At 39.9% G+C, this 23,705-nt stretch overlaps 1 protein-coding gene across 4 annotated transcripts in view; it reads left to right on the forward strand.

The window, feature by feature from the left end:
• Nucleotides 1-14,071, forward strand: part of USP9X (ubiquitin specific peptidase 9 X-linked) — a 96,861-nt gene extending 82,790 nt beyond the window's left edge. For all 4 annotated transcript variants that reach the window (XM_047843207.1, XM_047843208.1, XM_047843209.1 and 1 more), the window contains 8 exons: nt 178-307; nt 4,176-4,361; nt 4,834-5,054; nt 5,145-5,233; nt 8,712-8,868; nt 9,021-9,233; nt 9,562-9,657; nt 12,030-14,071. In XM_047843207.1, the coding sequence (XP_047699163.1) occupies nt 178-307; nt 4,176-4,361; nt 4,834-5,054; nt 5,145-5,233; nt 8,712-8,868; nt 9,021-9,233; nt 9,562-9,657; nt 12,030-12,167 (1,230 nt within the window). In that variant the 3' untranslated portion in view covers nt 12,168-14,071. The remainder of the gene's footprint in view (nt 1-177; nt 308-4,175; nt 4,362-4,833; nt 5,055-5,144; nt 5,234-8,711; nt 8,869-9,020; nt 9,234-9,561; nt 9,658-12,029) is intronic.
• Nucleotides 14,072-23,705: the final 9,634 nt, after the last annotated feature.

The raw sequence follows: 23,705 nt of genomic DNA on the forward strand, positions 1-23,705 counted from the left end.
CTTTTTAATCGTCTCTTGTGTGATTGTTCCTTCCAGAAATTTCTGCCTGGATTGAACTTACTGTGTGAACACACGTGTGTGAGTGCACGTGCACGTGTATCCCTTTTTTATGCAAATAGAAGTACATTGTACCTATATCTTATCACTGAAAAATAGCCAATGTTTTATCCTTTACAGGCTTATGACAACTTAAGCCTGAGCGATCACCTACTAAGGGCAGTTCTAAATCTCTTGAGAAGGGAAGTTTCAGAGCATGGGCGTCATTTGCAGCAGTATTTCAATCTGTTTGTAATGTATGCCAATTTAGGTAAGAATTTAAGTTTTTATAATTGTTTTAATCTTTTAACTGGCAGAGTCTTTTAAGCCAAGTAATGAAACCTTCTTTACTGCACTTTTCACTTTGTACTTTATTTATGTGTATCTCTGCAATAGACACAGGTCAGGATCTGTGTCTTAGTCATATTTTTATGTCTGGATTTGAAAATACTGATTCCTAGGCCCCATCCCACACCAACTGAATCAGAATTCTCAGAGCTAGCACAAGGAATCCACCTTTTCAAAAAGTCCCCAGAGGGTTGTGAATAGTCACCCAGGTTTGGGGAAAGGACTTACTCTGTACGTAAGTTTTTGTTGAAGTAAAGTAAATTAAAGTTAGAGATAACATAAATGTTCTGTTACCCTATTTATGTTATTATCTCTGTTTAACAAGACTTTTCAAAGCAACCTTTCTAACATCACCTGATTCAATAATACTTACCTTAAAAGTATGTTATCCTATCTTATATTTAGTCTCTGTTGTTTTTGATTGTATTCAAATTTTGGTGTTTCTCCCCAACTCGATTGCAAAACTGTGCACTAGCCTCAGTAAATGTTGAACGAATAATGAGAAATATTCAAAAATCCTTCCATTGTCATTTTGGTGTTTGTTAATTGGCTTTGTATGAGGTAAATTTCCTATGGTTGAGGTCAAGAGTCGCATGCTCTTCTGGCTGAGCCAGCCAGGTGCCCCTAAAATTATAAAAATTTCTTACCGACCAAGTGTTAGTGCACTGATCCCCAAATGATTTATTGAGACATTCCATTTAGAATCTTAGCAATGATAATATTTGGCCAGATTGGGAACTGATTCAAAGACTTAGGTGATTTTTTAAATAACTTCTTTAAAAGTTTAAAAGAAAAGGGGCGCCTGGGTGGCGCAGTCAGTTAGGCGTCCGACTTCAGCCAGGTCACGATCTCGCGGTCCGTGAGTTAGAGCCCCGCGTCGGGCTCTGGGCTGATGGCTCAGAGCCTGGAGCCTGTTTCCGATTCTGTGTCTCCCTCTCTCTCTGCCCCTCGGCCGTTCATGCTCTGTCTCTCTCTGTCCCAAAAGTAAATAAACGTTGAAAAAAAAAAAAAATTTAAAAAAGTTTAAAAGAAAAAAAAAACATATATCCAAAATTAAGTTCCAGAAATAATCAAACATCCCTGTCATTCCATGTTTGTTTTGTATGTGAACCTACTGATCACCAGTTGATCTCTGGCTCTTTTAACATAAGCAACATTCTACTTTTTGTCTCTGTAATTGGTTTTTTCCTTTATCTCTCCATACTAGAGATGCTTGGTTATTTGTAGTTGAGAAGGGAGAGAGTATTTATGACACAAACAAGCAAGTGGAATCTATTTCAAACTATGAAATATCAAATTTAGGCATTCACAAAAATCCTATTTTGTTCAACTCTCTTTTTTAGGTATTGCCTATTCACAAACCATACATCATTGGTCCATAATGTAATTAAAATTTCCCTGCTAAAATACAGATCCGTAAACTTTAACATGAAATTCTTAAGACCACATATGCTTTCGGGTTCAGAATTATTTAGATTTAAGAACGGTAAGGCGGTATATATATCACGCATTATGTAACATCCCTATAGCAGGATCCAAGACAGCACCTTATAAACATACACATTAATATTTCTACAGTAAAACACGAATAGTGTTAATTCGTGGGGATAAATGAAGACTAGAAATAGCCTCTTGTCACTTCAGGCTAGCTTTTCCCAGCAAACACATTTTGGCACCCAACTTTATGAAATAATTTTGTTTATATTTATAATAAGAGCTTTTTGAATCTCAGGATTTCAGATAAGGGATTGTGCACCTGTATTCATTATACCTTTTGGAATGTGACAATTAAAAAAAGTGTCTTGTCTAATGGGGTATAGAAGCAAATAGAAAGATAACTGCCATAAAGTATGTTAATGGTTATAATAGGGAAAGTACAAAGTGCTGTGGTAGTATATCACAGGGTTACCAGATCAGATTTGGGGAGTTTAGGGGACTTAATGGAGAGGTTGATGTGGGAATTGGTTGCTGAGTTTTCCATCCAGAGTGAACAGCAGATGCAGAGACTTAGCATAAACTCAGTTTGGATGAGGTGAAAGTTATTCAGTCTAGAATTGATCTAAGGTGGTGATGGCAGAGCACTGGACAGGATTCTCTGATCAGGCTATTGTGGCAAGCCTTGTGAGGGATTCTGGACTAAATCCTAAGGGCATTGATGAACCATGGTAAGAGTTTTTAAAGGACATACCTTGTAGAAAGATCATTCTGACCACAGTGTGGGATGGATTGTAGGGAAATGAGACTATAGATTGTTAAAATGATCTATAGCAGAAGATCGTTGTGGCCTGTACTGGGGAACGGACAGTGGAGTGGGGGGGATCCAAGTGGACAGATTCTGGTACTTTGCAAAGTCAGTAGAAATCAATGATTGGATATTAAGGAGAGGGGAACACAGAAGAGATGTTAAGAGTGATGCCAGTTGGGAATTTACCCAAGGGATATAGGAGTGCTGATGCATATAGGGACACATGTACCCCAGTGTTCCTAGCAGCACTTTCAATAATAGCCAAATTATGGAAAGAGCCTAAATGTCCATTATTGGCGAGTGGATAAAGAAGATGTGGTTTATATATACAATGGAATACTACTTGGCAATGAGAAAGAATGAAATCTGGGCATTTGCAGCAACGTGGATGGAACTGGAGGGTATTGTGCTAAGTGAAATAAGAGAAAGACAGATACCATGTTTTCACTCATGTGGATCTTGACAAACTTAACAGAAGACCATGGGGGAGGGGAAGGGGGAAAAAACAGTTACAGAGAGGGAGGGAGGCAACCCATAAGAGACTCTTGGATAGTGAGAACGGACTGAGGGTTGATGGGGGCTGGGAGAGAGGGGAAGGTGGGTGTTGGGCATTGAGGAGAGCCCTTGTTGGGATGAGCACTGGGTGTTATTTGGAAACCAATTTGACAATAAGTTATATTTTAAAAATTTGCCCAGGATTCCAACTGAATAGATAGTGGGGGCCATGTATGGCGGGGGGGGGGGGGGGGACTGGAAAGACATGGATAAGGGGAGTGAACGTTCAGTTTGGGCAAATTGAGTTTGAGCCTATTGGATACCCAAATAGTGATGTTCATTATTCAGTAGAATACTTAAGATATTTGTCTGTAAGTCTTCTGGAATCCTCTGGGTGAAAATAGCTGGAACATGAAGCCATTAGTGTGGGTTTGATCATTCAGGAAAAGCATACAGAGGGAGAAGATAGCCTCGTGTGGGAACTTTGAGGCACATTGATTTTTCAGAGACAGAGGAAGGAGGACTCACAAATGAGACCGAGGAGAGGAGGTTGAAAGCAAATGTGAGAGGAATCCAAGTAGGAGAGGAAGTAGTTACAGTTTAGAACTATTCCTTAGCTTTGCTCCAAGAAAGGGGGAAGAAACCAAATTTAGGCATGGTTTTCAAGCAGCTTAGCTGTGGAAGAAATTGGAGAGGCAGTTTACATAAGAATTCTTGTTTCTCACTTAGTTTTCGTCATCCTCCCTAACGATGAGGATGGCACTGTAGGTTAGTCCCCCTAGATGCTCAGGCCATAGAAGGTGGTCGTTTTCTTTATGCCTGGTTTGACTGGAATGTCCTGGTCTTTATTTCACCATCTTAAAACTTAAATCCAATTATGTGACATAGCTTTTCTGTTTGGTTAAATAATTCTCTGAGTGCTAAGAGTGGTCTCGTGATTATAAAAATTATTAAAAAAATATTTTATGTAACTACTGTTATTACGAAGCCCTTACCATCTGAATTCTTTTCTCTTTTGTAATTCTTCCCGCTTCTTCGTCTTTCACTGTAGGTGTGGCAGAGAAGACACAACTTCTGAAATTGAATGTACCTGCTACCTTTATGCTCGTATCTTTAGATGAAGGTCCAGGTCCTCCAATCAAGTACCAGTATGCTGAATTAGGCAAACTGTACTCGGTAGTGTCACAGCTGATCCGCTGTTGCAATGTCTCTTCAAGAATGCAGTCTTCAATCAATGGTAAAATCAAATGCCCCATTCTTTACATTGGGTTTTAAATACTGCTGGCCATATGTAGTGCCCAGTTAATTACTTTTAATTCTGAAGATGTTTATAAAAACAAGAGTCCGACTATCTGTGCTTTGGAATATTTTGTAATATTTTGGGCTCTATACCTTTTTCACATGTTTAAAGGGGATCTTTGTCTACTTGCTACTGAGGTTGATACCTTATGAAGTAGTTTACGAATTAACTTTTTATACAGGAAAATGGCAGTGTTGGCATTTAAAGTTTGCATCTTATCATCTTGGTCTATCTGGTTATTGTAATGCCTGATACTCCTTTCTTCATTGTTTCATTGTACTTAGGAATATTGATTTAAAATGTTACTTTTTGAAAATACAAACTTCATAAGCTGTTTTCTGTGGCGAAACCTGTAGATTATTGTGGAGAAGCCTATTCGTTTTTCATTGATGACAAATCTGTATTCTAGGTAATCCTCCTCTTCCCAATCCTTTTGGTGATCCTAATTTATCACAACCTATAATGCCAATTCAGCAGAATGTGGCAGATATTTTGTTTGTGAGAACAAGTTATGTGAAGAAAATCATCGAGGACTGCAGTAACTCGGAGGAAACTGTCAAATTGCTTCGTTTTTGCTGCTGGGAGAATCCTCAGTTCTCATCTACTGTCCTCAGTGAACTTCTCTGGCAGGTTAGGAAAATAAACATTCATACGTCTCTATAATTTGTCATTTGTCATTCCTTTAAACAAGTTATCTCACCGTGTCTTTCCTGATTTTAGGTTGCATATTCCTACACTTACGAACTCCGGCCCTATTTGGATCTGCTTTTGCAAATCTTACTGATTGAGGACTCCTGGCAGACTCACAGGTTTGAGCCTCTTTTTTACTTGCCCAACTTTTAGACTAACTGAAATTGCCAGTCAGCACTTTTTTTTTTAATACCTCCTGGAGATCTAATAAATGTGTCCTCTTAAAAGCTTAAGAGTGAATAAAAAGTTGCCCGTGTTGCGTGCTTACCACTAGCTGTCAAATTTTTTTTTAATTAAGGAAAACTAGCATAAGCTTTTGGTAAATATGTTAAGTTCATTAATGACATGCTAGGGTTCTTTTAAAATTAGTCACATGAGGTAAGGTAACATTTGGTTATCTAAAAATAGTCCTTAGGTAAGTTAAGCACAGTGAGTTCTCATTATTCATGGTAGTTACATATTCTAAAGTTGCTGTGAACACTGAATGGGGGAGTGCTGAACCAGTGCTCCTGGGGGAAATACGGGGTTGGCTTCCTGCAAGCCTCTGGTTGTGTTCGTGTCAACCAATCTATACGTAACCTTTTTTAAAGTGTGCTTTTTTTTTTTTTTTTTAAGTTTATTTCCTTATTTTGAGAGAAGAGAGCAGGGGAGGGGCAGAGAGAATCCCAAGCAGTCTCCACACTGCCAGCGCAGAGCCCGACATGGGGCTCAAATGCGCGAAACTGTGAGACCATGACTTGAGCCGAAACCAAGAGTCGGTCACTCCACTGACTGAGCCACCGAGGTGCCCCCTTCTTTTTTTTTTTTTAACTGAGGTTATCCAGCATAACTATCCCCTCAGGCTTTCTCCAGAATTCCTCCGTTTGTTCTTTCTGTCCTAAAGTTTAATGTATTATCTTTAATCCCAAGAATTATACAGATGATGGTGAAGTATGGAATTAGTTGACAGAAACAGTTCAAAATCTATATAATGGACCGCCTCCTATCTGTCAATATAATAATTAAAACAGCAACTTGAAAACAAGTTCTATAACAAAACACTTAAAGAGAAATTACAATTTTGAGTCTTAGTGGGGATTGCAAATGCCAGAATTCATGAATCCATATTTCCAGATTATCTCCAAAATTACCATCGTAGATTCAAGTCATATTACTGTTTGTAAAAATAGCATTAAACCAAAAATCAGTTTTCAGGAGACAAAAAAAATCAGTAGTTCCAAAACTATAACCGTGTATTTTGAGCACTGTCCAGTACCCTTCTCAGCAGGATTCTAGGATTTGACATTTTTCTTAAGAATTGTTTTTAATGGGGGGCACTCGGGTGGCACAGTTGGTTAGGCATTGGACTCTTTAGCTCACGTCATGATCTCAAGGTTCATGAATTCAAGCGCCGCATTGGGCTCTGCAATGACAGCATGGAGCCTGCTTGGGATTCTCTTTCTCTCTGCCCCTTAACCCACTGTGCTATATCTCTCTCTCAAAATAAATAAACTTTTTTTTTTTTTTTTTTGAAAAAAGGTGTTTTTAATGGAATCTTTCACTCTTTTCATTTAAAAATATCATAAGCATGTATAGCTTTAAAAGAGTTGGTTACATCTTAGTTCTCTTGAGTTATTGAAGCAAGCAGGAATGGGAAAGTCACGTGTGCTGGAATAAATACGGACAGTTGAGTTTTGTGTAATGAGATTAGTAAGGTATTATTACTATGAATCACTGGCCCAAGCTTGAAAATAATTTTCTCATAGTGAGCTTTGAGTTCATTCGGTAAGCAGTGTATGAATATTTACGGAGTATCTGTCTACCATGTGCCTTGCACTAGCAGGCATTGGGGAATAAAGCAGGCAAAGATAATATTGATCAAAACAGCATTTGAGAGCAGTTAATACTAATGGGAAGAAGATGTGATGTGGTAGAAATAATGCCTTATACTTCATTATCACTTGAAAAAACTGAAGGCAAAAACAGTATACACTGAAGTGTTTCAGATTAAACAGCAAGAAGCCTGTACATGATTGATTAGTCTGAAATTATTAAACCTTGCAAAATTGCTGAAGTCATGATTTCCAAACAAAAGATTTCAGGAATGCATGTAATGCAAAAACAAAAACCAAACTTGCGTTTTTATCTACTAAGTAAAATTTCTGGTTTATGTAAGGTTTTTTGTTTTTTTTGTAATTCCTGACTATACAGGTAGTGTTTCTTTATGGAGGTTAAATTCACCATTTTAACTGGTTTAAAGTATACAATTCAGTGGGTTTTAGTACATTCACAGTGTTGTACAATCATTACGACTATCTAATTCCAAAACATTTTTATTCCAAAAGGAAACCCCATATGCAATTAAGCAGTCACTCCCTATTACCCCCCATCCCCCAGTAACGACTAACCTGCTTTCTGTCTCTGGATTTGCCTGTGTGCTTCATATAAATGGAATCCTATAAAATGTCCTTTTGTGTCTGGTTTCTTTCACTTGGCATAATGTTTTCAAGGTCTTCTGTGTTAGAGCATCTATCGGTACTTCATTCCTTTTTATGGCCAAATAACACTCCATTGTACGGATATACCACACTCTTTATTCATTCATCCATTGTTAGACTTTTGGTAGTTTCTACCTTTTGGCTGTTGTGAATACTACGGTGAACATTTGTATATGTGGTTTTTTTTTTTTTTAAACCTCTGTTTTCAATTCTCAGAGTAGAATTGCAGGAAGGTAAATTTTTTATTTTACTGTTATTTTTTTAGTTAAACTGCAAAGTATTCATAACATAGGATTTACCATTTTAACCATTTTTAAGTTACAATTCATTGGCGTTCACTCTGTTCATAATGCTGTTACCATTACCACTATCCATCTCTAGAACTTTATCATCCCAAACTGAAACTCTGTGCCTATTAAACCATAACTCCCCATTACTTCATGTCTTCACGACTCAAACAGGTTGTAGCATGTGTCTTAATTTCATTCCTTTTTAAGGCTGAATAATAATCCACAGTGTGTATACACCCCATTTTGTTTACTGGTGGGTGAGGTTTTTAACACAAACAGGGTGCTTTTTTGCCGCTATAATTTTTTTAAGTTGCTTATTGAGGTAGGGGGGAGAACAAGAAATCATTGACTGTATATTGTTCTTTTGTGACTTGGCACAAACTGAAATGAAACCACCCATCTTTGGCAAATCAGCTAAATTGTAGTAGTATTGTTGAAAATTACTTTGTCGTATAGCACCTCATGATTAGAATTCAAGGTCATTTTGTACTTCCAAATTATATCACTGTGTCACAGTCACTGATTTCTAACTTCCTAAAGAAATGCAGCTTTATAAAAGGGACCGACTTGAAGCAAACTCTTAAGTGTGTATTGCTCTTAGTGTCCTAAATTCACTTCCAGTAATGTATTTGAATTACATCACAAAGTCATTTTCGATTGGTAACAGGTTGGTAAGAGCACAGACTGCTAGGTGGCTGCCTGATCTTGGGCAAGCCGTTTAACCTGTCAGTACCCCTTGACAGTAATGACCTGCTGTCTAGCATTAGTACATTCAAGGAATGTTAGCTGCTGTTTGATCTTTCAGGTTTTTATATTCGGTTCTTTTTCAGAATTCATAATGCACTTAAAGGAATCCCAGATGACCGAGATGGGCTGTTTGACACAATCCAGCGCTCGAAGAATCACTATCAAAAAAGAGCATACCAGTGTATAAAATGTATGGTAGCTCTTTTTAGCAATTGTCCTGTTGCTTACCAGATTCTGCAGGTGAGGGTTGTTTCTTACAGTTTTGTACAAATCGGAATCCGAGTTAGGGATTCCATTTTTAAAAAAAGGAATAGTGGGAATTTGGAGTTAAATTTTAACTTTGAGAAATATTCCAGAGCCTTTTACATACATGGTTTTATTTTCTTTTGAAGGGCAACGGAGATCTTAAGAGAAAGTGGACCTGGGCAGTGGAATGGCTCGGGGATGAACTTGAAAGACGACCATATACTGGCAATCCTCAATACACTTACAACAACTGGTCTCCTCCAGTGCAAAGCAATGAAACATCAAATGGTTATTTCTTGGAGAGATCACATAGTGCCAGGATGACACTTGCAAAAGCTTGTGAACTCTGTCCAGAGGAGGTAAAAAAAAAAAAAAAAGAACAAAAGAAAGAAAGAAAAAAGAGCCACAAGTGTATAGCAGATAGAAATGAAAGAAAGCAATTTTTTCCTTTATAGGCCAGTGTAGTCTTCAGTTAATGAGGGGAGCCGCCTTCTATAGAAATTTCTGAAATGTAGTCTCTCTCAGAGAATCCAAATCAGGTTTTTTCATCTGCTTTACATTTGTTGCTCTTCAGTAAAAGGAAAGTTGTGAGTCCGTTTTGTAGGTTAAGTTTTTATTTCAACTAGAAAAAAAACAATTATGTAGGCAGATTCAATTTTATTTTTATCTTTAAATTTTTAAAATTAGGAGCCGGACGACCAAGATGCCCCTGATGAGCATGAGTCGCCTCCACCTGAAGATGCCCCGTTGTACCCCCACTCACCTGGATCTCAGTATCAACAGGTAAATGGGGGGCCGGTTTTTGTTTTCATCCCTAGAACCTACTTTTATGCTTTATTTAAACGATGACTAAATTTTTTGTTGTGACTGCAAAGGAGTAAAGACTAGACTACCTTTAGGGCATGATCAAAAGAATAATCGTTGGGACAGGGTCACAGTATGATGTGTTTCAGCTCCTCCCTGTTGTGTTTTCCTGGTCAAATATGTGCCCTTCTTTGTACTCCTATGTTACTAAAACTGTGTGACAATTGATGTCCACATAAAATGATACTTAGTAAAAGGGATTATGACATTTCCTGTTAGAGACTACAAATGGATTCCAAAGACATTTAAGATGCGGCAATGAAGGAAATTGTTCTTGGTTACTTAGCTTAACCAAGACTTCAATGACAGTAACAACTGTTTAAAAAATACCAAGGATTTGACCGATTTCCATAAAATTTCCTATAAGATCAGTAGCTAAATAACATTTAAATGATGAAATTTTCTAAACGAGAACTTTTCCTTCTAAACCAGGTGTGACTAATTCACATCTTTTGAGGCAGTGATGCTCAAACTTGAACAAACATCAAAAATTTTTCCCCTGGGAGCACCTAGATTGCTCGCCAGTTAAGTGTCTGTCTGACTTCAGCCCAGGTCATGATCTTGTGATTCATGGGTTCAAGCCCCACATCAGGCTCTCTTCTGCCTCTGCTGTCAGGACAGAGCCTGCTTCGGATCCTTTGTCCCCTGCTCTCTCTGCTCCTTCCCCACTTCTGTTCTCCCTCTCAAAATAAGTACATTAAAAAAAAATTTCCCCCCTTGGTCAGAGGTGGGACGCCTGGGTGGCTCAGTAGGTTGAGCGTCTGACCCTTGATTTCGGCTCAGGTCATGATATCAAGGTCTTAAGGTCATTGAGCCCTATGTGAGGCCTGTGCTGTGGAGCTCTGCACTAGCAGCAGGGACCCTACTTGGGATTGTCTCTTCCTGTCTCTCTGCCCTTCCCCTACTAGCTCTGCTCTCTCTCTCAAAATAAATAAGCTTTTAAAAAATAAAATCTTTAAAAAAAAAACAAAACCCCCTGCTGGGCTTGTTAAAAATTTTTTTTTTTGAACATTTATTTATTTTTGAGACAGAGACAGAGCATGAACGGGGGAGGGGCAGAGAGAGAGGGAGACACAGAATCCGAAGCAGGCTCCAGGCTCTGAGCTGTCAGCACAGAGCCCGATGCAGGGCTCGAACTCACGGACCGTGAGATCCTGACCTGAGCCGAAGTCGGCCGCTTAACCGACTGAGCCACCCAGGCGCCCCCCTGCTGGGCTTGTTATAGCACAGGTTGCTGGGCCCCCACCCCAAGCTTCTGATTCCTTTAGCTCTGGGGTAGAACCAGAAAAATCTACATTTCTGACATGTCCCCAGGTGATTGATGCTTGGTGCTAGTCTGGAAACCAGTTATATTTTCAGACTATATTTCAGGCTGGAAACAGAAGCATACTGAATAGTTAGAAAATGCATATTCATAATATTTATTTTTGTAATCCAAATTCTAGAAAGATCTAAAATCTTCTTGGTTGGTGGGAATGTACAGAAAAATGAGGGTTCATGGGTTTAAAACGTTACAAAACCAAATTCACGAGGAAGAAAGTTCCTTTCCTCAGCCCTGAGAAAGCTCCTGTATTACTCATGCTTGGTTAATCCAGATCTTTAGCCTTGTTTTTAGTGACACCATTCTGTGTTCAAGGTCGCTGCTAATGCAGATGTCCTGTGATCAGATTCATCATTATCCTATAGAAGCTTCAAGGTGCTTGGAAGAGTCAGAATAGATGTATTCTGGCTCAGAAATCATTTTTTGTAAATGTTTTTTGACGATAAATAGGCTATAATCTCTTTATTTGTCAGACTTTGGTCTAAATAATTTGGGGCACTAAAAATCACTTCAGCTAAAACTTTACACAGACCTACATTGCTTTTATTTGGGGCTCGGGGGGTTGCAGTTTAGGTGGTGTGTGTTTTTTTGTTTAAAAAAATTTTTTTTTAAGTTTACTCGTTTTCAAGAGAGAGAGAGAGAGAGCGCGCACACACAAGCAAGGGAGGGACAGAGGGTGAGGGAGACACAGAATCCGAAGCAGGCTCCCAGCTGTCAGCACAGAGCCGGACTTGGAGCTCGTGCCAACAAACCGTGAGATCGTGACCTCAGCCAAAGTCGGCCAGTTAACTGACTGAGCCACCCAGGGGCCCTGGGTTTTTCTCTTCCAAACCATTTTTTTCCCCTCACCATTAGGCCCAGCATATTGACTTTTTGTAAGTCCCAGGAATAAAAGAAATGTTTTCAGCCCATGATTTTGAAAGTTTAATATGTGAAAAAGTCTTAACGTAGATCTCTTCTCCCCTCTCAGAATAACCATGTGCACGGACAGCCATATACAGGCCCAGCAGCACATCACATGAACAACCCTCAGAGAACTGGCCAGCGAGCACAAGAAAATTACGAAGGCAGTGAAGAAGTGTCCCCACCTCAGACGAAGGATCAGTGAAATGCACATACTTAACTGGTTCCATCAAGACTGTGCACCCAGGCCTTACAGTCCAACCTTTTTCTGTGTCTGGCTAATATTTAAAACTAGAAAAACTATTCCTAATCAACTTGGAGTGGAGAGTTTATTCACTGTCTTATCTGCAGAAATTTGCTGTCCATATATAACCCGCCTGCAGTGGAAAGTGTATAGTGTTTTGTAATAAATGGCCTGATGCTAATGTGTAAATGGCAAAGGTGTATATAGTATATTAATGTTTGACTGTTAATTCTTAAGCAAGAAACTTTTCTTGAGGAGACTCACAGATCTACAAAAACTACAAAAGGTAATTTTCTTGTTCTACCCATTGCACTCTGCAACCAGTGTTGCCTGCCTCATGGCAGTTGGATCTATTCCTTTACAAAAAAAAACAAAAAATACACCACCAACAACAAACCAGAGCCCGTCCATGTCAACCACACCAATCGTTTCATGTTCATTCTTTGCCACTGGAGGCAGTTTTACTATGAGCAATGTAAGGCTGGTAACCTTTAAATTATTTGGTTGATGTGGAAAATTGGTGATGTAACATTGTGTCTAGATCTTTTTCATTGCCTTTTTATTCTGACATTAGGTTAATCACTTTGAAGCTATAGTTAAGCTGTAACATTTAGCATGGCTTCACACCAGGTTAGTGTAGCCAATGAGGAAAAAATTACCATAATGACCGCGGTTGTCCCAGTGTGACAGCTGTATCGCTCAGAGCTTTGCCTTCTCACACCTAGACTATAAATATAAAACAAGGGGAGACGTGATTAAACAGGCGGTTTTCAGTTACACATAGGTTGCTTATGTCTAATGTTGGACAGTTCAATCTCTGGGTGGGATAAAGAAATCTATGAGTAATGGGAATTTTTAAAGATTTAAAACAAATATGCAAAAATTTGCTATGCCAGGATGCTTGGAGCATAATAGAAGACTGTATTTGGTGTGCTTGTTTCGTTTCTTTGGTAGAGCTTATTAGGTGAATCTTCTAAAACTTTCCTTCTGCTGGACCCCAGTGAAGTGGAAGTCACCAGAATCCCACAGTACTTGGAGCACCACTTGCCCCAAGACGTCTGGCTGAGTTTTCTGCTCAGTCACAGTTTTACTTGAAAGCAAGACTTGTCCTAGCTCCTTGTCCATGATTCCAAAACTTTCCATGTTCGAAGCAGGGTCTAATTAAAAAGGAAACTACTGGTTAGTTAATTGAGGTATCATAATTGCAGCATAAACATTTAATTAAAGATAAGAAACTCATCAGTTAATACTGTATTTAAAAGCGAATTGGTAACTTGAATGTGTGTACTTTTTGGAACCTGTCTAAAAACCAAATACCCCTTCAGATACAGTCCACCCTCTTCTATTTAAATATTTTGCTGTTTTATTTTATAGAAATTATTTTGCTGAATTCACAAATAGAATTTGATTTACGAAGAACTTTTTGTCCTGTGGTGTGTTTTTGTTTTTGGGTTTTTGGTTTTTTTTGTTTAATTTTTTTCTTTTTTTTTTTTTGTCCATTTTTGTTTCGTTTTTTTTGAAGGACTGCATATTAAAATTCTGTGCATAGCATGCTTAGGCATGACACTGAATTCAGGAGTTCAGTCACGTTAAGTTTTTGTGCACAGAAAGATTCAACCTTTGGCCCTTTACTAAAGATTTAGAGAAAACAGGATGTTGACGCTGTAAAAGTTTCCTAATCAATCTTGTACTTTTTGTATGTTTTTTATATACATGTATATTTAATGAGCACAAGCTTGGTTGTATTTTTTACAATTCAGTTAATAGGAAAATGTTTTGTCAAAAAGGCTATAGTTGGAACTGAACAAAGCAGAAACAAAAATGAGAATTGCTTTATTTTGTGATTAAAAGGGGCAGGTATTTAAGATAAAGCTTTGGGTATCTTATTTGCAGCACTCCATAGTTCCATCAATGCCTCAAGGTTTTCTGTAAAATTAGGAAATTTTAACACCAGATAGATCCTGTTTTTCACCTTAAATATATTATATCTGGATTTGTTAATTTGAGCAAAAGTCCTATACACTGTTTGCAGTTCCCAAGTGGTAGCTTTAATGTAAAAGTTGCTCAATTCCAGGCTTCCTTAACAGTGAACAAGCAGAATAGGTTAACCTTATTTGGACAAGTTGCTGTCGTTAAATACACCCATCTCACCATATGAGAGGTGGGTTTTGCATTTCCCACTCCTTAACAAAGTATGTGATGTACTTAATTTAAAAACTTTACTGACTTCCTAGACACAAAAAACTTGACATTTGAAAAGGCTGTGAATTTTTCTCCTTGGAGGGAGGATACCACCTTGGTTGCTTTGAAACCGCAATCTCTCCTTGGTGCCAGGTGAGGGCTTGTGAATCCCTATTCCCCTCCCATTCGAGGAAGAGCTGTCCGTGTTGTGACCAGGATCCAGGGAAAGTGAACAGGGAGATTTCTTTTCGTGCGAATTATTTTCTCTATTTAACTTCTTAAGCATTAACATGTAAGCGGAAATGTTAAGACGCATGTTATTGTAAGAGCAACATATTGGTGACGTTGAGGTCTTTTTCTGAACATAAATGGCACATTTTAAACTTCAAGTCTTCAAAGTGCCTGAAGATTATTTACTTCTCCCTCAACTGATTTCTTGAGCCATATATATAATTCCTACTTTAAATGTTTGTTTCAGAATCACTACTCTTCCTTTCAAAGTACCCCCAGGATTCTAAATGGCATGATTACTTCATAGAAGACAGTCGGATCTGTTAACGTAAAGACTGAAGATATTTTTGGTCATCTGTGAATGAGGGCTTCGCTCTGTTGGATCTAAGTATTTCCGTGCACAACTTGGTAAAAACCATATTGCTGCTCTAAGCCCTCCACCAACCAAATTTTCATGCTCAGCATTGTAGAGGCAGAAATAACAATAATCATTTGAGGTTTTTGTCTTTCCTTGATTTTTTTCCTCTGATAATTTCCTAACCTTGTGTCTTTTAGCTGTTATATATACAAATTTAGAATTAAAATGTTTTATATTTTTTTCATGATTAACTTTTATTAGTGAATGATAAGTATTTAATCCTAGTACTGGTTAAAAAGTTGAGGAGCCTTTTTTATTGAAATTACGTTTGTAAATGAAAGCAACGGTCTGTGAATATTCAGATGACTACTCCAACAAAATCGTTCTTGCACTTTTTTTCTTAGTATTTCTCCAGCTTCTGTTGCCCCATGAACTCTTATTTTGCTGAATTTTGTGGTTAATTTGCTGGATCTAGCCTGCCTTATTTAGAATTCTAAGTGGGTAAGAAAATTGCCTTTTCATTACAAGTGCCCAATTTTGGTCTCTAGTTGGAAGGTACTACATTTTGCAGAGAAAGGAAAACAACATCCTTCCCACCCCACCCCACTTTTGTGTTTCTGGGAAAAAAAAAAAAAACAAACCCCATTCAGTACTGGTTTCATAGTAGTGCTCAACCTAAATTGGTCCCGAACCTACATGAGTGTTTAGTGTTTGAAAATAAGATTTTGGGTGTGATACATCACTACAAAAAGTGCTAAATGTATTAAGAACTTGATGCCGACTGTATTTATAACAATTATTTTACATTTGCAGAAATGTAGCGCTTTTCCTCCAAATACATAGGTGTAAGAAAAAAAGGGGGAAAGGTGCACCATGTTTTAAACTTGCAAATGAGTGATTTTTTTTTTTTTTGAAATCCAGATTCCCCAAAGGAAATTCACACACTTCTCAGCCTTTTACAAGCCAACACACTGACTGAAGATTGTCCACAGTTCCTAAGATTTAGCACATATACAAAAATAAAACTTTATAAATTAAATTTCGGTTTTTCCTTTTATTTATTACAATAAGATCTCTAAATGGAGGTAAATTAGAAGTGTGATAGGTTAAAAGGAAGGGCTTAAATAGCGGAATTTGGCCCTTTTGGCCCTCATTTTGTATATCCACAGTATATTCACATCTAAGTTCAAAATTTGAGTTGTGATCTAATTACTGGCTTAACAGTTCAGTCTAAAACCGAGACACGGCAAAAACCCTCTGGTGTTTCAAAGTTCATTTAAGTATCAGAAGTGCAGCAGGTCACATGTTTCGAGGGGAGTTCTAGAAGTGAAAACTCAGTTATCCAGCAAATTTCATCTGCTCTTTTTAGTGTCTGAAAAGTGATTCTTTGTTGCAATGTTCCAAAGAACTAGAGCTTCCATAGGAGCCTGTGGTGTGTCCTCCAAGTTGGAGTACTAAAAAGACTAGTGACAGGGACCTAGCCCAGATTTGTATATATTTCTGAAAAATAAAATCAGGAGACTACTGTTCTGCAACTTGGAACACTCCTCGGACTAAACCGTTAGCATTTTAAGTATTTTTAGCTACACAGAACACAGCCACCAATGTTGCGAACTGCTTCATTGTAACCTGACAATTTACAGGTAGGTAAATTGGCAGTTAAGTTTCTATGATCGCTCTGCCTCAAAAGTTCAAAGCTGGGGGTTATGGAAGCGGTTTTACTAACTCATTTTCTTTAGAGATACAAAGTCTCAGGAAATTCCTTCGGCCACACAAACTTTCATCTATAAAACAAGTTTCACACCCATGTAAAAATCACTTATTTTAAAGGTATTTCATTTAAATGTACAAGACTCCACGGAGCACAGTGGGAGTGCTTTTAACTGTCCTCTGAAAACCAGAGGTCCTCCTGTGCTCCGTCAACATTAGCAAGCATGTACCACACTTCAGCCGAAGATGCCATCTTCCAAGGTGCACCAGTAAGCAAAAGGGCCAACTTTCAGGCCTAGTAAAATGTGGGGAATCCCATTTCTTAGTAGTCCACAGCAAGTACTTTTTTTGTAGTATCTGGAAATAGAAGTTTTTCATTGTGTTGAGTTTCTGTTGTGTGGCTTATTTTTCCATTAACCTGGCAGAGCACAGAATCCCTGTTTTTGTGTGTCCTGAGTAACAAAGCTGGCCAACTGGCAAGTTTATGAAGAAAAAGTCTGATGGAACTGAACCTTCTGAGGGGTCCTCAGACTATTAATGGAGTGCCCTATAGAAGCAGTTCTCTGGCCTCCAGTTCTCTTTTCAGGCACGCTACAATTAAGACGCAGTCAAGACTTTTTGGCTCCACCGGTGGTCTCCGGCTGTCCAGAAGGGCTTCCTTCTGTGTCTGTCAAAGCACTCCCTGTGTTAGAACAGGCGTAGCAAGCCGGTCTCCCTGCCCTCACGACTCTTCCTCCCCAAAGGTGAGGTGTGGTCAGAATCACCCACAAGAGAGTAAGGATCCTATTCGTTTTCTATTTCCTTTCAAGCGTACTGATGTTAAAATACTCAAAATGGATGTTTTGGATGCCGAAAGGGTTTCCAGCAGTCCTTTGGAGGGGTCCGCTTGCACAAGGATTTAGAAACATGTTCGAGCGTTGGCTGTACATAGCCCGCCTTTCTGTCAAGTTCTCGTGTAACTCCTTACCCGATAAGACCTTGGGTATACCCTTGCAATTTAGAAGTAAAAATAATTTGGGGTCTTAAATCTGGTGTCTTAGAAGCCTTGCATCATGAAGGTTTGGAATCATCTTGCCTTTGGACCTAACTACTGCCTGCACCACGGCCATTGGCACAAGGAAGCATCTATTCGCAGGGTGCCAAGGCAACAGGTCGACACTTAGGGCTCAGAGTGTACCGAGGAAAAGCCCTTCCTAATCCATTTTCCTAAGGTCTCTATATGTTCAGGATGTGTCCCTGACCTAGTATTTTAAGTTTATTTATTTAGAGAGCACACACAAGCAGGGAAGGGGCAGACAGAAGGAGAGAGGATCCCAAGCAGGCTCTGCACCACCAGTGCAGAGCCAATGTGGGACTTGAACTCACAAACCGTGAGGTCATGACCTGAGCCGAGATAGAGTCAGGCACCCAGCCAACTTCACCACCCAGGTGCCCCATAGTTCTTGATGTTAAATTAGTGTGTTCTGTTGGGTGTATTTGAAAACAAATCTAGGGGCACCTGGTGGCTCAGTCAGTTAAGCATCCGACCCTTGATTTTGGCTCAGGTCATGATCTCAGGTTCATGAGCTCGTGAGCTCGTGAGCTTGGGATTCTCCTCTCCCTCTCTCTCTCTCAAAATAAGTAAACCTTAATAAACGGGCGCCTGGGTGGCTCAGTCAGTTGAGCATCCAGCTCTAGATTTCAGCTCAGGTCGTGATCTCACGGTTTGTAGGACCAAGGCCCACAACGGACTCTGCGCTGACCATGCACTGCCTGCTGGGAATCTCTCTCTCTCCCCCTCCCCATGTTGCTCGCTCTCTCTCAAAAAATTAAACAAGTTTTTTTGACTAAATAAAATCAGAAATCTAGATGACTGCTTAACTTAGGCGAGTACCTTCCCTTATTGAAAATATTAATTGGTAGTACCAATTAGTTCTTTCAGCCATCTACTTTCAGAGTCTCCTTAAGCATTTAGTATAAATCTTTTTTTCAGCAAAACAGGCCTTATACAGATTCCCAAAAGGCTGTTCTAACATACCTTCCTTAAGAAGTCTTGCTCAAACACTAACACCATGAATGTGCTAAAGCTACCGAGTCAGTTTTAAATACCGAGCTCTTAGGTTGCATTAGCTTTCTCTTTTGCCCCAGGGTTGGGATTTCTAATTAAAAAGCAAAATCCAAAAATTCAGATTTGCAATAAAATAGGAACAGATTTGCCTAACGTAGCCACTGAAACGTGGGTTAGCAATTGTCACCAATAACATAAGTGCTAAATTGGATGTTGAGTTATTGTTTAGCACATATTGATACAACATTAGACACTTGAAATAGGCTTCTTGGGGTGCCTGGGTGGCTCAGTCGGTTCAGTGTCCAACTTTGGCTCATGTCATGATCTCACAGCTCAGGAGTTCAAGCCCCGCATCAGGGTCTGTGCTGACAGCTCAGAGCCTGGAGCCTGCTTCAGATTCTGTCCCTCTCTCTCTGCCCCTCCTGTGCTCACTCGCGCTCTCGCTCTCTCAAAAATATTTTAAAACATTTTTCTTTAATTGAAAACAAAGGAATAGGCTTCTCACACTAAGGTTAGCAGATACTCCATTTGTATAGGGAAGAGAATCCAACATACTGTTTTGGAAGGAGTGCAAGCTGGAGAAGAACGTAGTGTTAAAAACATCTTACCTCCCATGGTAAAACAAAAATGGCTATAGGATGTCTCTCCTCTCATTTTGTTTTTGTCTCTAGAAGAGCGCAGTGCTGAGTAACCAAGAGTAACACATTTTCCAGTGCTTTTGAGCAGTAATAATTTATCAATATTCAGTTCACATTTAAGCTTTTAATTGCTGTTCCACTATGAAATATGATGGGCAATAGTCATTACAAAATCAATTTGAGGCTGAGAAACAAGAAGGGTAATAATTTATATCATAGGAAAGCTGGTTTAACTCTAGAAAGTTTATATCAAACTGCTTTTTTTTTTTTTTTTTTTTTTTTTTCCAAGAACGAACTGAAAATATAAGGCTAGGGCCAAAAAAGACATAAATAATGCCATACCTGAATCTCCAGCTAAATACTGAAGTACGGTGTTCGGTTGGTTTAAAAGCAGTTGTTAAAACCCAGCCTTCTAAATGTGACTAGTGAGTCTGGAAAGAAAAAAAACTCAAGGTTGGTTTTTTGGTGTTCTGAATTTGTTCACCACTGTATATATTAAATCTGAAATGCAGTGCGGCATTTTGTGTCTAGATTAAAAGAGGAAATATAGCTGCCTAAGATACTATATTATCCCATACTTTGGGGTGTCTGGGTGGCTCAGTCAGTTAAGCGTCCGACTTCAGCTCAGGTCATGATCTCGCGGTCCGGGAGTTCGAGCCCCATGTTGGGCTCTGTGCTGACAGCTCAGAGCCTGGAGCTGCTTCAGTTTCTGTGTCTGCCTCTCTCTCTGCCCCTCCCCTGCTCACACTCTGTCTCTATCTCAAAAATAAATAAACATTAAATTTTTTAAAAACAAAAAAAAAGGTTGTTTATTCACATGAAACCCCACCACGGTAATTCTGATTAAAGACACACCTCCTTATAAAGCTTTCTGAAATGGTCTGAATTTAAACTGCACACTGGTAGCCTCAGGGCAAGAATTATCCTCATTTGCATTTCACTCTGGTCTTTGTTAAAATGAGTTTTCATGAGACATTAATTTTGCTGTAGCAATCACTCAGGAATAACGCTTAATGCTGAGAACAAGTCACGGGGTGCTGAAGAAGATTACCATAAAGAAAGCAGGGGAGGGTGAAGATCAGAATTGAAGCCCAAGTTCTAAGTGGGAAGTGCACTTCTCACTCAAACGCATATAGTTTTTAATGTTTTTATTTATTTTTGAGAGAAAGAGAGTGTACATGCATTGGGGAGGTACAGAGACAGAGGGGGGACAGAGGATCCGAAGCAGGCTCCAGGCTCTGTGTTGGCAGCAGAGAGCCTGACACAGGGCTCGAACTCATGAACTGCGAGATCATGACCCGAGCTGACGTCAGACAACCAACTGAGCCACCCCGACGCCCATTCGAACACACATTCTTTTTTTGATAATGCCTAAAACTGCACTCTGTTCCAGTTGCTCTCGAGTTGAGTATGGGGGATTGGGTCCCAGCTTGGTCTCTGGAAAGCTCTGGCTTCTGGTTGCCAGGTGCCCAGGTATACATCATGTGTAAAGTCATATGTTCAGTGTGGAGAAATGCTATTGTCAGGCACATCCTTGCTGGGGTTTTGCAGATGTACTGGTGTCTTTTCTTTAAAAAAAAAAAAAAAAAAAAAAAGCCAGTTTTCTTTACAGTCAATGCAAATTTCATGTTTAAAGAAAGGCAACCAATAAAATTTCTCAGCTTAGAATTAAAATCAAACACTTAAAAAGTGTAGGATTACCTGTAGATAAAATCATACGTTGAGCCTGGTTAGCTGGATAGGCTAAATACGACCCAAAGAGTGGTTTGTCTGTATTGTCAGCTTTTTCGTTGCTTTTTTCTTTCATATCTTATTCAGATTTTGAACATATATGCGTTTAAGGAATATAATTTTGTCCAACTCAGGCCACTTTGTATTTGGTAGAATGAATTTTCACTAAAAATGATTGAACTCTGCTGTTTCAACACTCCTGTAGATTCAACCTTGCCCTCCTTTTTTGTTTTTTTTGTTTTGTTTTTTTTTGGTAAGGCTTTTTTTTTTTTAATGTTTATTTATTTTGAGAGGGAGAGAGAGAGCACGAGTGGGGGAGAGATAGAGAGGAAGAGAGAATACCAAGCAGGCTCTGCACTGTCAGCACAGAGCCTGAGGTGGGGCTCAAACCTAACAACTGTGAGATCATGACCTGAACCGAAATAAAAAATTGGACCCTTAACTGACTGAGCCACCCAGGTGCCCCTTGCCCTCCTTTTTTTAATGCTATAAAGTCAAGGAACTAGCAAAAGCTGCAGTGGCCCTTAGGAGAGGCCTGGAGCCAGGCAAAAAGAGCAGGGACAGTTGGCCCAAGTACCAGTAGACCATTAGGTCTCTGGCTCTGTGCTTAGAGTACACTTTTCCCTATGGATGAAGCTGTAAACAAGTCATAGACTAAGAGAATTTTACATCGAGAAAAGGGCAATCTCCTCAATCTTGGCTATTTGCTCAAGTGTAGGTGTGACATTATTGGACACATGACAGGTGGCCCAGCAATCCTGGGTGATTTCCACTGAGTTTGGTGAAGAAGCCTCACTGCCACGCTCATTCCAAATACAGTCCTGAAATCCAGGGCTGGAGGACCCCTTTCTATGCAGAAGTTATGACCTGTTCCAAGCTCGATCTTAAATTTTAAAAGAAGAAAAACACAGCCCAGTCTTAGCTGTCATGATGGAAGTCAGGCATAAAATATACTTGATAGAAAACCATAGGTGGTCATAAAATTTTTCTGGTTTTTATTGGTTTTGGCTACCTGGTACCAAGCTGCAAAAAGGACTATTTAAATTTGCTTTCTTAGGACGCCTGGGTGATTCAATTGGTTAAGCGTCCAACTCTTGATTTTGGCTCAGGTCATGATCTCCTGGTTTGTGGGTTCGAGCCCTGCATCCAGCTCTGCACTGACAGTGAGGAGCCTGCTTGGGATTCTCTCTCTCTCTCTCTCTCTCTCTCTCTCTGCTCCCACCCCTGTTCATGCTCGCTTTCTCTCAAAATTAATAAACATTTTAAAATAAATTTTCTTCCTTGTTTCACTACTCAACACTTGATGAAGGATGGGGGTGATTAGCAAAAAAATAATAATACGAAATAAGAAGCAAGAATGAAGCAAGGGGAGGAGGGGGCTAAGATGCCGGAACAGCATGGAAGTTTATTTTTTTGCATCTCTCATCCCTAAAATGCAGCCAGATCAACACTAAACCACCTTGCACACCTAGAAAACTGATTTGAGGATTAACACAACAATCTGCACAAACTGAACCACAGAACTCAACAGGTACACGGCGCAGAGAGGTGAACTGGGGGAGAGAGAAGCCACGGAGGGCAGGGAGCTATTTTTGCTTGTGGAGAGAGGATGGAAATGGGGAGAGTATGGGAAAGGCATCCCCCCCCCAAAAGCAGCTGGACAGAAAAAGGAAAAGTGGAAACAGCCATAAGGGCCTAAACAAAAAAGGGAGAAAGGAGAAAGGAGAGGGTTTAAATTCCATTAACACTCTATAAACAGGGGAGAGCAGAGTCTGAAGCTCTGCAGCTCGATACCTGGTAGTGCTCTTGTGGGAAGGGCGAATCCCTGGGATCAGAGTGAAGTACGGAGGTCTTCAGACCACACAGGGAGAGGCGGTTCCCCTGCTGGGAGGACATTTGGTAGAGGCGGTGCAGCCTCCCCACAGGCAAAGGTCCCAGCAGACCCTGGAGAATGGCTACACTTGTTGGTGTTGGAACAAGGACATTAAGAGATGGTAAAGCCTGGTGCCAGATGTGTGTTGTGATTTGCCATAAACTCTGAAACACTGCTACAACATGACTGCACAAACTTTTTCTGGGGCGGGCTGGCGCCTGGCTGCAATCTCTGGGAATTGGCAGTGGCACGGTCTCGCAAACGTTCCTGGGGGCAGGTTGGCACCCGGCCATTGCTCAGCAAGACCCTCTCTCAGAGGGTCAGAATGGGTCAAAGCCACAGTCCCTCAGAAGTAAGGGGTTGGGAAACAGTCCCATCTGAGATAAAACTCAGGAAGGAAGTGCCACCTGGCAGCCTGATGGCTTGGTCATGGACAGTTTATAAGCGGGGAGTGGACAGAAGCTGAAGACAAAGGAGGAGTGCTTGATTGCCAGTCCAGGAGAGCACAGAGTTCTGATACTAGAGACTGGGTAGCTGTGTGATGCCATTTTCACCCCTCCCACGCATGTGCATACACACCTACAAGAGCGACAACAATCCACCCCAGTAAACTAAGCAGCACCATCTAGTGGAGAATGGAGCCATTATACTAATCCCCGCCTGCCCAACTGGGCCAACCCCGCTCTTGAGGAACACCACAAGTCTCTCCTCCTGCTTAGTTTACAGACTA

The sequence above is a fragment of the Prionailurus viverrinus genome, chromosome X (assembly GCF_022837055.1).
Source record: "Prionailurus viverrinus isolate Anna chromosome X, UM_Priviv_1.0, whole genome shotgun sequence".
NCBI classification, from domain to species: Eukaryota; Metazoa; Chordata; class Mammalia; order Carnivora; family Felidae; genus Prionailurus; species Prionailurus viverrinus.